The sequence below is a fragment of the Corylus avellana genome, chromosome ca1 (genome assembly GCF_901000735.1).
Source record: "Corylus avellana chromosome ca1, CavTom2PMs-1.0".
Classification (NCBI taxonomy): domain Eukaryota; kingdom Viridiplantae; phylum Streptophyta; class Magnoliopsida; order Fagales; family Betulaceae; genus Corylus; species Corylus avellana.
Window position 1 is genome coordinate 10,249,688 of NC_081541.1, and position 15,719 is coordinate 10,265,406.

Consider the following 15,719-nt stretch of genomic DNA (forward strand, 5'->3'; position numbering starts at 1 on the left):
TTCTCATTTTGAATGAAGTGTAAAATGTAAAGGAGAATAAAAATTCATTTTTCTTTGCTTTGTTTCAAGAATGGCAAGTGACTCCAATCAATTTTTAATTTTTAATTTTTAATTTTTTTTTTTTTTTTTGCCTTGTTTCAAGAATGAAACATTTATACCTAAAAAAAATAAAAAGAATGAAACATTCATCTTCTTAGCATTTAATCCAATATTGAAGAATGACTTCAGTATTGTTTGATTCGATCTCTTATTTAATGCTATCAATTTTTTTAAGCCTTGTTTCAAGAATGGAATGTTAGAGAATCAATTTTTAATGCTACTGATTTTTTCCCCATTTTGAACGTGTAAAGGAGATGAATGGGGTTTTTCCATCTTCTTATAGTATTTTAATACAATATTCAAGAATGACTCAAATATCTAATATTGTGTAATTCTCTTATTTAACGTGATCAATTGATTTAAAGCCTAGTTTAAAAGAATGAAAAGTTGAAACTTGGAGAACCAGTTTTTAATGCTACTGAATTGATTTAAGTTTTTAAGAGAATCAAATGATATTAATTCTTTCTCTAGTTACTTATTTATCATAATTAAGGGTCTTAAATAAAGAATATTAATTGTAATTAGCGCATTAATTTTTCCTTTTTATGAAATAAATTTGTTATTTAGTAATCTTAATTACTGGCCTTATAAATGAAATGGAGATGATCATAATTCTAATTCTTACAAATATGCCATGGATCATTACTTTTCCCGGATGAATTCTGGAAAAAGTGGTGATCCTTAGCATTTTTTTATTTTGTTTTTTGTTTTATTTTTGAAATAGGTGCTCCTTAGCATTAGCCTAGCTAAAAGATCTCTGACAATTTCATTTTACCATAATTTATGATGTAATTTTCTACGTATCATAGGGATTAGAGTATAGAAGGTGCATGTAACCGCAAAAAGAGTTCAAAATTTGAAAGGACATAAACTTATTACCTAGAGGAAATCTTCAAGTTTAAAAGGAAAATGATAAATTTCTTTCCCTGTATAACTAATCATTTTTATAAATTTAAGAAGATATATATATATTTAGCGGCACCCGATTTGATATGCTCTGCAATAAAACATGCAACGTATCTTTCATGCACCGACTATTGGAAATTCCTTCAATGACTTTTCTCTCTTTCCTTATCTTGCTAGGGTTTTTCAAGACTACCCTTCTCTGTGTTTGTTTTCCAAACCGAACACCCAAAAGAATGAACATATAGAAATATATAGTGGTTTCTTTTCTTTTGTTTTTTCTTCTTCTTTTTTTGTTTGCTGGTTGGTTGTTGCCTTTTGTTGTTTTGTTTTTCCGGAGATTTATATACTGCATAATCATGCGGAAAAAACAACCAACCAAACTGACGAGAAGAGTAGTGGAACCAAGTTAACATGGCAAGTTTAATGTTCCAATATTTTTGTTTTTTGGTTTTGTATGCAACCCTTCTCGATCCAACGGCCCACAGCTGCCCGGGTACGCTATACCTGCCACAAAAACATGTTGCCTTATTCATCTTCGGGGATTCATTTTTCGATGCTGGAAACAATAACTATATCAACACCACTACCGCTAGCCAGGCAAATTTTAGTCCCTACGGTGAAACCTTCTTTAAGTACCCCACCGGTAGATTTTCCGATGGCCGTCTAATCCCAGATTTCATTGGTAACATATTGCTATATACGTCTCATTTTCTTTTACATATTGATTATTGTTAATTAAATTAACTCTAAAAGCTTTGTTACAGCTGAGCATGCAAAGTTACCGTTGATTGCACCGTTTCTAGATCCTCGTAATCATCGTTATACTGATGGGGCAAACTTCGCATCAGCCGGAGCTGGTGCTCTCCTTGAAACTCACCAAGGATTTGTATGTGATCTTTCACATTAGCAATGGCTCCTTGCTTCAATTATATATCTTTTCTGAAATAAATTTTCCTTTCCCAGGTGATAGACCTAAAAACTCAACTAAGTCTTTTCAAGGACTTAGCAAGGCTGCTTAGGAGGGAATTGGGCGACAAAAAAGCCAATATGTTATTGGGAAGAGCAGTTTATTTATTACACATTGGAGCAAACGATTATGGAGTCTTTCCCACTACAAATTCCAATGTTCTTTCTCCAGAAGAATATGTAAATATGGTGATCGGCAACGTGACAATTGTGATCAAAGTAATAAAACTATTAAATAATTCTTCTCTTTTCCTTTCCATCTTGGTTCTCATCTTATCTTATGTGCTAGGAAATACATAAGGAAGGAGGAAGGAAATTCGGGTTTCTGAGCATGCAGCCATTGGGTTGTCTCCCATGCAAGCGTGAGATAACCCCAAAAACGGGAAATAATGGTGCATGCGAAAAGGAAATTACAACACTAGCAAAGCTGCATAACAAAGCTTTTTCTGAAGTCCTTGAAAAGCTAGAGCGGCAACTCAATGGATTCAAATATTCAGTAACAAATTGGTACACTGCTTTTAGTGAAAGAATCAATAACCCGTCAAAATATGGTATGTCATGCCAATTTTTATCGTACAGAATAAAATTTATAAATTGGTATTTTATATAATAATTATAAAATCTTTAATTTGCTCTAATTATGTTGTGAAGGGTTCAAGGAAGGGAGGATTGCATGCTGTGGAAGTGGTCCGTACAGAGGAATAAATAGCTGTGGTGGAAAGAGGTCTGTGGAGAGGTTTGAATTATGTGGGAATGCTAGTGAACATGTGTTCTTTGACTTTTCTCATCCATCCGAAAGGGCAAACCAGCAATTAGCTGAGTTGATGTGGAGCGGAACTCCCGATATTACTAAACCTTACAATCTCAAAGCTTTGTTTGAGCTCTGACAAATGTATGTTTCTGAATTCAAATAATATAACTAAAGATTAAAAGCATCTTTGAGATTGTGTTTGAAAAATAGAGTTTTTAAGTTAATTTTTTTTTTTGAAGATTTCGCAAAAGTTTCAAAAAATGCGTTTTAGTCGTTTTTTTTCATTTTTTTGGATTATTAAAAGCGTTTTCAATTTATTTTTAGAGGAAATTATTTTTTCCCCATGAACTACCATGCGATGACCATTTTCCCTCCATCAACTACCAACTTTACATTACGATTCCATCGAACTACCATTTCGTTACTAAAACCTTCCTTTCGTTAGTCAAGGTCATTAAATCGAATGGTCAACATGTGAATAGTGGCGTAAACAGTATGGTCAACGTGTGAATAGTGTCATGAACAGTATGGTCAATGTGTGAACAGTGTCATGAACAGTACCATTGATCGTTCGACTTAACGGCATTAACTGACGGAATGAGAGTTTTGGTAATGAAATGGTAGTTTGATGGAATCGTAATGTAAAGTTGGTAGTTGATGGGGAAAATGGTCATCGCGTGGTAGTTTAAGGGAGAAAAAGACAATTTCCCCTTATTTTTACCAAACGAGTACTCTTTTTTTTTTAAATAGACTTTTTGAGAGTTAAACGCACTTTTAATATACATCTAAACAAACCCTAAGTTGAAGTGGATGTGTTGTTGAGTTTGAGTCAATCCTAACCAAGTTGTTGAAAATAAAATAAACAAAAATCTTCCTCATTTGATCCCACTAGTATTCATTGATGGTCGCTTTTGGGAATCACTCTCAGCCCAGCCCAGATTTGAAATCCATAGGCTCAAAGGATTCCCTCCAAATGCATAGATGCTGCAAAGCCCGAAGATAAGCACATGCCTAGAAATTTCAATTTATCAGCCCAAAGACCCTTTCTATGTAATTTTTTTTTAGAGAGTAATGTTGAAGATTACATTTTTATCCTTTAATTATCTCATAATGTTGATATAATAATAGTTTCAACCAATCTTTGGATCAGTCTTCAATTAAAAAAAAAGAAATAAAGAAGAAAAAAAAAAAAAGTTTACGTATTCCCCTCACACCACTATCCAATTGATAATATCCAAAAAAAAAAAAATTATGATTCTTATCAGGAATGAGTACGGTCATAGTTTTTTTTTTTTTTTTGGTAAGTACATAAAACAAGGATTATAATAATAAAAAATAAATAAATAAGAATATTGAGCAATTCAATAGTAAGTCCGAAAACATATAAAGTCAACATATAATATATATCAAATGAATGACGTGGCCCTATGCATTCTTTATATGAAGTTTAAGAATTTTGGCTACCAATAAAGGTAATTAAACAAGGCACAAGCAAAGGCATGATCGTCCAAAGACCCTTTAGCCTTATCAAAACTCAGAGAATGGGACGTAAATAGGGACTTGATCCTCAAGATATCCCTCAACCCTATCTAAACGCTTGTTGGGTAACAACTACAACAGAAACGAAGAAACAGGGGAAGGGAAAGACAATAAGAAAGAAACAAGAAAAATAACAAACAATAACAACATCAACGGAGGGCAAGGTGGAAGAATGTAGTGTGAACATGGTGAAAAGTCACCACACGTATGAGTCACTTGCCGGCATGTGAAAAGCATGTATCGGCAGTGACCGATGTGAGCCATAAAGCGTCCTTTGGAAACCGACTACAAAGGTGGAAGGTGGTGGATGGGAGGGAAGAGGCGTCACACACAATGGAGAGCTACCCACGTGTCAGCGCATGTAGGACACGTGCTAGCAAGTGAGATATACTTGTAGATGCGTGTGGGACACTCGCTGGTGCGTGGTGGGTGGATGGAAGAGTTTATAGTGGTGACTAGAAGCATAAAGGCTCAGGAGTAAGGTGGAATTGTGCATGTGGGAGTGAGACTTCCTGAAGTAAGCAGTTTGGTTTTAAAAAAACCAAATCCAAAAACTTAAAAAGGAACTAGATTTGATGCTAGGAACAACTAGAGGAGGCGAAGACCAGGTGATCTGGGATAAAGGAAGAGACGATAGAGCTATTGAGACAGGATAAATTACCAAGGATAGTGAGTAGGACCTTCGAAGAAGCAAGTAGGGCTTTTAAAAAGACAGTTTGAGCCTCAAAAGAGGCAGGAAAGAAAAGAAAAAGGAAGAGAGGAGTAGAAGGGAAGGGTGAGACTCCCTCCTCCCATATGGCAACTAGAGTTTTTCACAAAAAGAGAGAGGCGTTAGTGTGTTTAATTTTTCACAAATGGCTCGATAATTAAGAGTCAATTACTTATTTATTTTTTTTGGTAGTTGATAAGATTCACAAGTTTTAATTTTTTTTTGGTAGATGTTACTTTGTTACTCTTCATCCCATTAAATGACATCATATTTCACCCTATTTAGGGCCACGTATCATAAATTTAAGAAAAATGTTTAGCTTCATTAAAAATTTGTTTTTTTATCATTTTAATTTTAGGTGGTATGACATATTTTAAAATTAATAGATTTTAATAGGCCATACCACAATAAAAAATGAAAAAAAATCATGCCACTTAAGATTAAAAATGACCAAAAAGATAAACTTTTTAATAAAACTAATCATTTCTTTAAATTTAACTCCAGCACCACGGATGCCCCATGTGGTACCCAGTCACCCTATCACCAAATTCCGCAACGAATCGCAGCCGTCAATCGACTCCAAATCCCCGCGCTTGAAAACCCTACCACCAAACCCTAAAATACCCCATCACACCCTTCTACGCAGCCCCCAAAGCCTCGCCTTAGTGTTCCAAGAACAACACCACCTAAGCAATCACGCAGAGACCAGCAACAACCATGGCAGCGGCAGCACCAACGGAGTCGGTGCAGTGCTTCGGGCGCAAGAAGACGGCGGTGGCGGTGACGCACTGCAAGCGCGGCCGGGGACTGATAAAGATCAACGGGTGTCCGATCGAGCTGGTGGAGCCGGAGATCCTGAGGTTCAAGGCATACGAGCCAATCCTGCTGCTGGGACGGCACCGTTTCGCGGGTGTGGACATGCGGATCCGCGTGAAGGGCGGGGGTCACACGTCGCAGATCTATGCCATCAGGCAGAGCATCGCGAAGGCCCTGGTGGCCTTCTACCAGAAGTACGTGGACGAGCAGAGCAAGAAGGAGATCAAGGACATCCTTGTCCGCTACGACCGCACCCTACTCGTCGCCGACCCTCGCCGCTGCGAGCCCAAGAAGTTCGGTGGTCGCGGCGCCAGGGCCAGGTTCCAGAAATCCTACCGTTGATTTCGTATGCTTTACTTTTCTACGACTATCCCTGTCTGTCTGTCTTTTGTTTCTGATCGTTCTTTTTTGTTTTAGGGAGATTATGATTATGATTATTACTACGGCTTTGAAATTTTGGCAAGATTTTGGATTCGCTGTTATTTAAGTATTGGGATGTTATTGATAGTCTTTAATTCGCGATGAATTGGTTGCTTTTGGTTATTTATCTTTTATGGTTTATGGTTGTTTTGAGGTGTCTTTATTTTTTGGGGGGAGGGGGAGAAATGCCGGTGTCTCTACGTTGTTTGTTGTATGGTTAGCCTTTCGATTTAAATATACTTGTTCTAAATGCAGATAAAGGACGTTTGTGTTAATTTTATGATATTGTTAACTTGAACACTTTGCCGTTTAGAGACAATTTAGTGTCAGGATATAGCCAAGTCTAGTAGGTTGATCACTGTTGGTGGCAATTTATGCTAGAACATAAGAAGTGAAGTATGACCCTGCATCAGACTATTGTCAGATCTAATTTCTCTCAAGGACGAAAATACATCATTCCTGTTTGTTTTGGCTTCTAAAGGCAAAGCATCTGGTTAGGTTTTATGGGTAGGCTTGCTTGTTTCTGTTTTATCAAAACTTATTTTTGTTATGAATTTGAAGTAGAACTTTTGCCGCAAGTTGTTTGAGGTCATGCAGATGTGGTGCATTGGGTGTCAGGAACTCTTACTAGGTTTGTTAATTTTGGCTTCAAAAGCCATAGCATCTTGTTAGGTTTTATGGGTTGGTGCAGAGATGAGCTTCTCTGGTTAAGGCTTGCTTGTTTCTGTTTTATAAGAACTTATCTTTTGTTATGAATTTGAAGTAGAACTTCTGCTGTAAGTTGTTTGAGGTCATGCAGATGTGGTATTTTGGGAGTCAAGAACTCTTGGGGCATGCTTGGTACGCTAAATGTCTATTCCATTTGAAGGAATGGAATTAAAAAAAAATAAAGCTTTTATTATGAAAGGAAGAAGTGCAATATAATAGCTTTTAAGGAATAGTCATTAGTCACTCATGGCTATCTTCTTCTATTCTTAAATATAAGCTAGGGCAGCTTAACCGGCTAGGAAACATGCCTCATGAATTTGAGGTCACTAGTTCAAATCTCTTCTTCTCTTTTCCCTTGGAGACAAAAAAATATTTATCAAAAAAAAAAAAAAATTGCTCAGCATAGTGCCATGTTGTCCATCGAAATGAATGGGTGTCTTAGTTGTATGCATTTCATCAGGTCATCGTCAGTAAAACTAAAATTGGATTGCGCCAGTGAATCTTGAGATATATGCCATATGCTGGATAAGCTTTCTGCTTCAAAACCTGTTTTATTTTTTGTTCTTTTAAGTACTCTTTGGTTGTGTTGCGTGAATTCTTCAAGATGTGAAGGGTTTATGTGCTTGATTATTAGCCGACATATCTAACACTCTCTTCCACCTAAACAGAACCTCTCTCTCTTTTCGTTTGGGGCTTGTTTATATCTCTTTGCCTCTACTGTTTCTCCCTCACAGTTACATTATGGACGAGACCAAACGCCAGCAGGTTCTCCCTGCGATTAAAACCAATCAACGTCACAAGATCAAAATCAGACCAACAATAACCCATGAGTTTGCCTCCAAAAGGCTTAGCTTTGTTTGGTAAACCCCTTGTCATTGGATAATGTAGTTGAGTGGATTGATGTGAAAAAAAGTAAGAATGTTTGGTATAAAAAAAAGTAAGGAAAAATGTATAATAAGTTCCTGAGTCAACCCTCAAAAATTTATAATTCCATGAGTATTTTTTTTTTGTTTGAAAATTTATTTCCTTGGTCAATTGAAATGACAATAAAGTTTTTACTGTCAAAATTTTTTAACAGTTGTTTAGGCCACTCAAAACGCACTTTTTTATCTGATTAAAATATTAATTTTTTATTAATTTAATTTTAAAAATTAAATCTAAAATTTTTTTTTAAAAAAATTTGAAATGAGTGATTTGTAATTTATAGGACCTCAAAATAACAATTTGAGGACCTATAAATAATATTTTATATCACAATGAGTGATTTGTAATTTAGGCTAATTATAGGAACTTATAAATTATTTTTTATACCATCTGGAGTGATTTTTAATTTATACCAACTACAAGGACCAATTTTACATTTATCTCTAAAATTTAAAATCAACCAACCTTTAGAAAAACCATCTGATGAGCCAATCTCCCTACACTTCCCATAGAAATCAATAAATCCGTTCGATTTAGAAACCCAATTTGCATTCATGTTTTTTATGGATGGGATTATGGCCTTTTGGAGTAGCTGATGTTGTAGACTCGAGCATGGGTGATAAAATTTCGTCTCAAAATTAATTACAAACAGAACATTAGCTGCCTGTTAAGGTGGTTTGACATGGTGTAATTGGCGTTAAATAATAAGAAAATCTCTTGAGGGGATCCTAATCCCAGTTTTATGAATTTATGGCACGTACACCAAGAAAATTAGCTGCTAGTTAAGGTGGTTTGACATGGTGTACTAGAGATGACACAACTAGGAGATACGGGAAGGGGTATGAACTTTGAAAGGTCCTGCAACCTTTCCTGAATCCCTTCCCCCCACCAAAAAAAAAAAAAAAAAACGTAAGTGGCATTTTGAAAGACTAACAAAAAGTATCATCAGTTGATAGTAGGCTCTGGCTTGTAAAATCTAAAATTTGGACCCCAAATTTGATGAGGGAGTGACAATTGAAAAATATGGTGTGACAAGTAGACGCCGGTATGTTAGGGAGAAGAGTCACAAAATGGACACAAATAGATCACCAGAGGTGATGTATAGGGACTCAAAAGAGGGGAAAATGTCTAGAGAAAACTAAAAATAAATGGGAGCTTATTTCTCTAAGAAAAGAGAAACTCATTGGTGGAGATTTCATGTAGTAGGGGTGGAGGAGGGAATTACATAAGTTCTCCCCTCCTTTAGCAGAGCAGCCATCTGTGAGCCTTTTTTTTTTTTCCTTAATTTTTTTTTTTTTCATGGAGCTCAAGGTATTTTCAATCCATCATTGGATCTCTACATAAACACGTGTTTGACATCCATAAAAATATGGGAGGAAACGGAAGGAGAGCCTAATCCTAAGTTGTGTTTACTATTTTTTTTTTCTTAACAAGTACAACAAAATAACCAAACTACATACACTCAACATTATAACAATAAAACTAAAAAAAACAAATACTAGCAAATCAACCGAGAAATCCAATCTAATACCTCACTGCTCTAAAGGAAGACCTCCAAAGTAAAAATTGAGTGAAAATGGAGCCAATAAAGCTGATGGTTGTGGGCCTTGTGGCCCACAGGCATCTGCTGTAAAAGTTCGAGATTTACATATCAATTTGAATGTAAATTACTCTCTTACATCCCTTCATAAAATCTCCCAACCACCAATTGGTCCTTGTTGTAGCAACAAGAGATAAGAGTTAATGTGAGGCCCATATGCACAATTGCACAACCATCCACCTGACACTCTCTCTAGCCTCTGCTCTATAATATTCCCTCAGACTCCCTCAAAGAGGGCTGCTTTCTCATTCTCCTCATCATCGTTAACTCTCAGCTTTTTTTCTTTTTCTTTTTCTTTTTACTTTGTATGTAGATAGTTGGATTTCAGTGTGGTGGGTCCGCCAGCTGACAAAGCTACCTACTAATCTTTTGGTGCACATTCAAAAATGATTGCGATCTTAATGCATCGTCATGTGCACTTTTAGGCGCTTGTCAGTCTCTGTTTTTTTTACAACTTCGTTGTAAGAAGTTATGAATCCGGAGTACATACAATAATTTTCAACTTGTTGTGGGACTTTCAATTTCAGAAATGCAATTCTAACCTCAATTCTTAGAAGTTTTTTTTTTTTCTTCTTTTATTTTGTCCATAACCTCATTGCTGTGAAAAACAAGTATGGGAAATAAATAATTAGATTCATTTTATTGTCACAACAACCATATTTAATGCTCAAAATCTCCACATCCCTTAAGTTACAATTGCCAACAAAAAAAAAAAAAAAACCTTGATGAATAGCTCAATTAACAGTGAATCATACCTTATGAAATGAAAGTCATTAATTTATTAATTTATTTTTATTTTTGTTTTAACATACATGTCAAAAAAAAAAAAAAGTTAAAAAAACGACAAGAAACAGTCACTTAGAAACCGGACAAAGCGATGTTACAATGTGGTCGGCCCATCCTAAAGTTTTGTTTCTTTTTTCTTTTTTTTTGGGAAAAAAATTCACTTTACTCTTAAAGTTTCAGGAGTTTTTCAATTCGAACCAAAATGTTTAAAAATTGGTAATGTACTCCCTCATGTTTAAAAAAATTTTAATTTAGACATTTCGTTACTAATTTCTGTCTAATTAAACGAAAATCATCCCACGTGCATTTCACGTGAAATTTTGATGCCCTCTATTCTAATTTTGTACTCATTAAAACCTATAAAATTATGTAATTACTCTCAATTTCATAGGTTTTAATGAGGGCAAAATTAGAATAGAGGGTATCAAAATCTCATGTAAGACGTACGTGAGATGATTTATGTATAATTAGACGAAAATTAGTAACAAATGGTCTAAATTAAAATTTTTTGAAACATTAGGGGGGCATATTACCAATTTTTAAACATTTAAATTCGAATTGAAAAACTTTTAGGGGATAAAGTAAATTTAACATTAAGAGGCTCCTAAAAAGTAAAGTTCCAAAGATGCCAAACAATACTTAAACCAATTCAGTTGCAGCCTGGTACAACTGCGCAGACGGAATTATCTTGCTTCCCAAACAGCGCCTTAAAAAGGTAACGCCCGTACAGGCACATCTCGAAAATATGTAATTCCCATTCCCATTCCCATACCATTTCGCTCTCTTCACTGCCAGTTTCCCTCCACACTTTCACTCGCTCACTCTCTCTCTCGCTATACAATTTGTCTCTGTTTCAGTGAACTGTTTTCATCAAAGTTAAAGCCACCAAGTACAATCTCTCAAGCCAAAATTACCCAAAAGGGGGAAAAAGGGTACCTTTTCTTTATATCCTTCGATTTTTCTTTCATTTCTTGGGTCTGCAATTCTAGGGTTCCATTGTGTTCTTGAGAATCTCTGCCACCTTTTCATGTTCTTTTTGTTAATATAGTAATTCTCTCTGGGTTTGAATTCATTTTCTTTTTGAACAAGTGGGTAATGTCTCATTACGCCTCAGATCTGTAACAATTTGTGTGAAAGATGGATTTTTATGATTGTTTCCGTGATTACTAGGTTGTTTCATGTTTGGTTCTGTTAATGCCGCTACTTATCTAAGATATTGTGTAGGTTCTTTGTGGAATAATATATGGATTTTGGCTTGGTTTGCTTTGTTGGTTATCTTTTCCCTGTTATATTTACCATTTTTTTTCTTCTGTTTTACATGATAGATTCGATTATTTAGGTCATTTGACAAGTCCCGTTTCTGGGTAATAAGAGTTACAATACGAGTTTAGCTCGAAAGTTTACGTAATTCCTGTAAGTGATTTCATATTTATGATTATTTCGAAAGGAAGTTGGGGGATGAAAGGATGGAGAATAAATATAAGAACGTCGTTTTAGTGGGATGGTAGAGACATAGGATATTGAAACGAAAGCTAGATAACAAGAACAATGTGTCTGCAATCCTAGTTACAGCTTTCTTTGTGGAAGGAATTTTTTATTTTGGGTTAAGCTGAGAACCTTGTTTGTGTGGAGGATGTCTTTTCTGATACTATTGTTGGTCTAAGTTCCGATTTGTTGATTTTTTTTATCATGAACAGTTTGATAAGCTACATTGTTCGGCAAGTTTAGAGATACAAACACATTTTCTTTATGTTACTTCAGCGCTGAGTCATGTACTTTGAACAACTTTTCTGGAAATTTAATGTTGTATGCTGGGGTGACAGCAATTTTTCCAATCAGTTTAGTCTTTTTTTTTTCTCACTTGTTTTGTGATTTTTGATGACTTCACCATATTACTCATCAATTGTCTTGAGGTTGCATAGATGATGGAAATTATCATTAATGTGAAAATAGAAGCGCTGTGTATAATGATTGCTGTTTGCTGGTTGTACTTTTGTTTTACGTCGAGATATTTCTGTGAGAGATTATTTCTTCTGCTCCTGTAAGCAATCTACAATTCTAGTGTTTTCATTTTATATGTGCTATATTGTCCTTTACTCTCTTAGGTTATGTATCTTCTCCTCATCAGGCATTAACATGATAATGTTTCTGTCAGTGGAAACTCTTTCCCTGGAGAAAATGGCTTTCTTATAATCATGGATATTCTGCATCATCAGAAACTCAGAGGAAAAATATAATATTTATCTTCATACATAGATATATGCTTGAAAAATTCTGTGTATGCTTCATGGACAGATATGTAAACATTTGTGTCTTTGCTTTTCTGAACTTACTTCCCTTGCCACTGCTTTTTGTTGGTGTCTTTTCATTCTCCTCCAAGGAAATTGGTAAATGTTTCATTTCATAGGAGATGTTCTAGTTTAAGTTATTTGTTTAATGATCCCTTTGATTCTGTATGTATGGATGTATATTCATATATGTTAGAAATCCGACTTCCTATTTTTTAACAATATTGTTCTACTCTGTTTCTTCCCAAACTATTCTTTTCTTTGTCCCCCTGGCAGTTTATACTGTAAGTAATGTTTCTCTTTTGGTCGTCCAAATGTTTTGAGCTTGGACCATAGCATCTTTTAAATATTTGGGTAAATTTAAAACTTAATCTTGAGTAATTGCATCAAAATTTCAATTTGTTTTTCGAATTTTTCATTTCACTTTTTTTGCCCAAAATCGTCTAAAACTGCTGATGTGACATTAACTCTATTAATGCCATGTTAGCATTTTGCCACATCAGTTAAAAAAACACAATTTTCTTTTTTCTTTTTCTTTTTTATTTATTTTATTTATTTTTTACTTTATATATATATATATATATATATATACTATAAAAAATTAAAATCTAAAAAAAAATGGGAGGGAGGCAGCCACCCCAAACAAGCAAAGGGGGTGGCTCGCTCCTTATGGAGATGCATGGTGGCTCCGCCACCCTTCCTTTTTTTTGCCTTTTTTAGATTTATTTTTTTGATAAAATAAAAAACATTTTTTTTAGTTGATTTGGCAAAATTGCAGACGTAGCATTAACAGGGTTAATGCCACGTCAGCAGTTTCATACAATTTTGGATGGAATGAGTGAAAAATTTGAAAAACTTAAAGGAGTTTAAAAGTCGGATTTAACCCAGGGAGAAAATTGAAATGGCGCGATTACTCGGGGAATAAATTTATATTTACCCTAAATATTTTTCATTAGTAATGATTAGGTTATCCTTTTTCTTGCATGATGACTAGAGGTCTTTTTAGCATATTAGGAGTTGGCTAATGTTCTGTACCGATTGAGTACAATATATTAAGTATTTGATACCAGCTAGACAGTTATATCACACCTATCATTTAATTCTTGAAGATTTTATTTTTAACTGTTTATACTTCTTATCCATCTGCTAATAGCTTTTTTTTAGTAGTCTTTGAAAACGGTTAACATACTTGTGACCTGCATTTGTAGGTTTTGTTGCAATGGATGCCACGACATTGAATTCCGAGCGCAGACAATTTTCAATTAAACTATGGCCTCCTAGCCTAAACACAAGGCAAATGTTGGTGGAGCGGATGACGAACAACCTTACCAGTAAATCCATATTTACCCAGAAGTATGGCAGTCTAAGCAAGGAAGAGGCTGAGGAGAATGCCAAACAAATTGAGGATGCGGCTTTTGCCACTGCAAACAAAAACTATGAAGAAGAGCCAGATGGTGATGGTGGTTCTGCAGTTCAGCTTTATGCTAAGGAATGTAGCAAGCTCCTCCTGGAAGTTCTTAAAAGAGGCCCTAAAAGAGAGGTAGACAAAGAGGTAGTGGCATCTGAGAATATTAGTGCACCTCGTGAAACCTTGTTTGATATATCCACGGGCCAACGAGCCTTTATTGAGGCAGATGAGGCTGAGAAACTATTAAGGCCATTGAAGGAGCCGGGAAACTCTTACACTAAAATGTGCTTCAGCAATAGAAGTTTTGGTTTAGGTGCAGCCCGTGTTGCTGAGCCAATTCTGGTTTCGCTTAAGGATCAGTTGAAAGAAGTAGATCTATCAGATTTCATTGCAGGGAGACCAGAGGTAGAAGCTCTTGAAGTCATGAATATATTCTCAGCTGCACTGGAAGGTAGTGTCTTGAAGTCTCTGAACCTCTCAAACAATGCCTTGGGTGAGAAGGGTGTCAGGGCATTTGGGGCACTCCTGAAATCACAGACTTGCTTGGAGGAGCTCTATTTAATGAATGATGGAATCTCTGTGGAAGCTGCTCAAGCGGTTTGTGAGTTGATTCCCTCCACAGAGAAGCTAAGAATCCTACAATTTCACAATAATATGACAGGAGATCAAGGAGCGCTTGCTATCTCTGAGGTTGTAAAGCGTTCTCCTTTGTTGGAGGACTTTCGATGCTCTTCTACAAGGATAGGCTCTGAAGGGGGAGTTACCTTATCGGAAGCACTCAAGACTTGTACCCATTTGAAGAAGCTTGACCTCCGGGACAACATGTTTGGTGTGGAAGGAGGAGTAGCTCTGAGTAAAGCTCTTTCCAATCATGCAGATTTATCTGAGGTATACCTGAGCTACCTGAACTTGGAAGATGAGGGTTCAATTGCTATAGCCAACGTTCTCAAGGAAACAGCTCCTTCACTTGAAGTCCTGGAGATGGCTGGAAATGACATAACAGCTGATGCTGCTCCTGTAATTGCCACTTGTATTGTTGCAAAGCAACTTCTTACCAAGTTGAACTTAGCTGAGAATGAACTCAAGGATGAAGGTGCTATCCAGATCAGCAAGGCATTAGAAGGTCATCCCCAGTTAAAGGAAGTTGATTTGAGTTGCAACTTGATAAGAAGGGCCGGGGCTCGGGTTTTAGCTCAGATGGTGGTTCAGAAGCCTGAGTTTAAGTTGCTGAACATCAATGGGAATTTCATCTCTGATGAAGGCATCGATGAAGTGAATGATATATTCAAGAAGTCTCCTGACTTGCTTGGGGCCTTGGATGAGAATGACCCAGAAGGTGAGGAAAATGCTGACGAAACTGGAGAAGATGAAGGTGATGGGGATGGGGATGAACTCGAATCAAAACTGAAGAACCTTGAAGTCGGAACAGAGGATTAGAGGTTCACTAATGCAAGGTGTTTTGCTCTTGGGTTCTGTGCGAGTAGCCTTAATAATTGTAGGACACATTTACAACATTTTGGGTTGACTCTTCTTTTGAATCTCTAACTGTCTGCGTCGAGCAGCAGGCTGTGGCAATTTTTAGATCAGCGGGATGATAGATGGCATCATTAGTGTTCCATCTCTTCCTTTTTCATTTTGTTATGCAGTGCCTTTTAGGTACTTCTCTAGGTTTACTCATCTAATGTAACGGATTCCTGCTCTATTTTGTCGACTCTCTCTCTCTCTCTCTCTCTCTTTAGATCAATTCGTAACTGCCAGGTTGCTGCCTTTTTTTGGGGCTATTAATTAATATTTTTCAG

General features: G+C 36.0%; 3 protein-coding genes across 4 annotated transcripts; all 3 read left to right on the top strand.

Moving 5' to 3' along the window:
- Nucleotides 1-1,410: 1,410 nt before the first annotated feature.
- Nucleotides 1,411-2,858, top strand: LOC132167692 (GDSL esterase/lipase 2-like). The gene is made up of 5 exons (XM_059578702.1): nucleotides 1,411-1,687; nucleotides 1,770-1,891; nucleotides 1,969-2,190; nucleotides 2,261-2,522; nucleotides 2,623-2,858. The coding sequence occupies exons 1-5, from the start codon at nucleotides 1,417-1,419 to the stop codon at nucleotides 2,856-2,858; spliced, it is 1,113 nt and encodes a 370-aa protein (XP_059434685.1). The 5' UTR covers nucleotides 1,411-1,416.
- Nucleotides 2,859-5,522: 2,664 nt separating this feature from the next.
- Nucleotides 5,523-6,312, top strand: LOC132189857 (small ribosomal subunit protein uS9-like). The gene has a single exon (XM_059604676.1). The coding sequence runs from the start codon at nucleotides 5,688-5,690 to the stop codon at nucleotides 6,126-6,128; it is 441 nt and encodes a 146-aa protein (XP_059460659.1). The 5' UTR covers nucleotides 5,523-5,687; the 3' UTR covers nucleotides 6,129-6,312.
- Nucleotides 6,313-10,889: 4,577 nt separating this feature from the next.
- Nucleotides 10,890-15,622, top strand: LOC132188035 (RAN GTPase-activating protein 2). 2 transcript variants are annotated; one of them, XM_059602458.1, is made up of 3 exons: nucleotides 10,890-10,939; nucleotides 11,082-11,156; nucleotides 13,721-15,622. In XM_059602458.1, exon 3 carries the CDS (start codon nucleotides 13,732-13,734, stop codon nucleotides 15,355-15,357), a length of 1,626 nt encoding a protein of 541 aa, XP_059458441.1. In that variant the 5' UTR covers nucleotides 10,890-10,939; nucleotides 11,082-11,156; nucleotides 13,721-13,731; the 3' UTR covers nucleotides 15,358-15,622. The 2 variants fall into 2 exon arrangements, with proteins under 2 accessions (XP_059458441.1, XP_059458434.1); XM_059602451.1 differs by lacking the exon at nucleotides 10,890-10,939 and having other exon boundaries at nucleotides 10,978-11,156.
- Nucleotides 15,623-15,719: the final 97 nt, after the last annotated feature.

Coding starts and splice junctions, on each gene's coding strand:
- LOC132167692 (XM_059578702.1), top strand. CDS start 1,417: ATGGCAAGTTTAATGTTCCAATATTTTTGTTTTTTGGTTTTGTATGCA. Junction 1,688..1,769: donor TCTAATCCCAGATTTCATTG/GTAACATATTGC, acceptor GCTTTGTTACAG/CTGAGCATGCAAAGTTACCG. Junction 2,191..2,260: donor ACGTGACAATTGTGATCAAA/GTAATAAAACTA, acceptor CTTATGTGCTAG/GAAATACATAAGGAAGGAGG.
- LOC132189857 (XM_059604676.1), top strand. CDS start 5,688: ATGGCAGCGGCAGCACCAACGGAGTCGGTGCAGTGCTTCGGGCGCAAG.
- LOC132188035 (XM_059602458.1), top strand. CDS start 13,732: ATGGATGCCACGACATTGAATTCCGAGCGCAGACAATTTTCAATTAAA.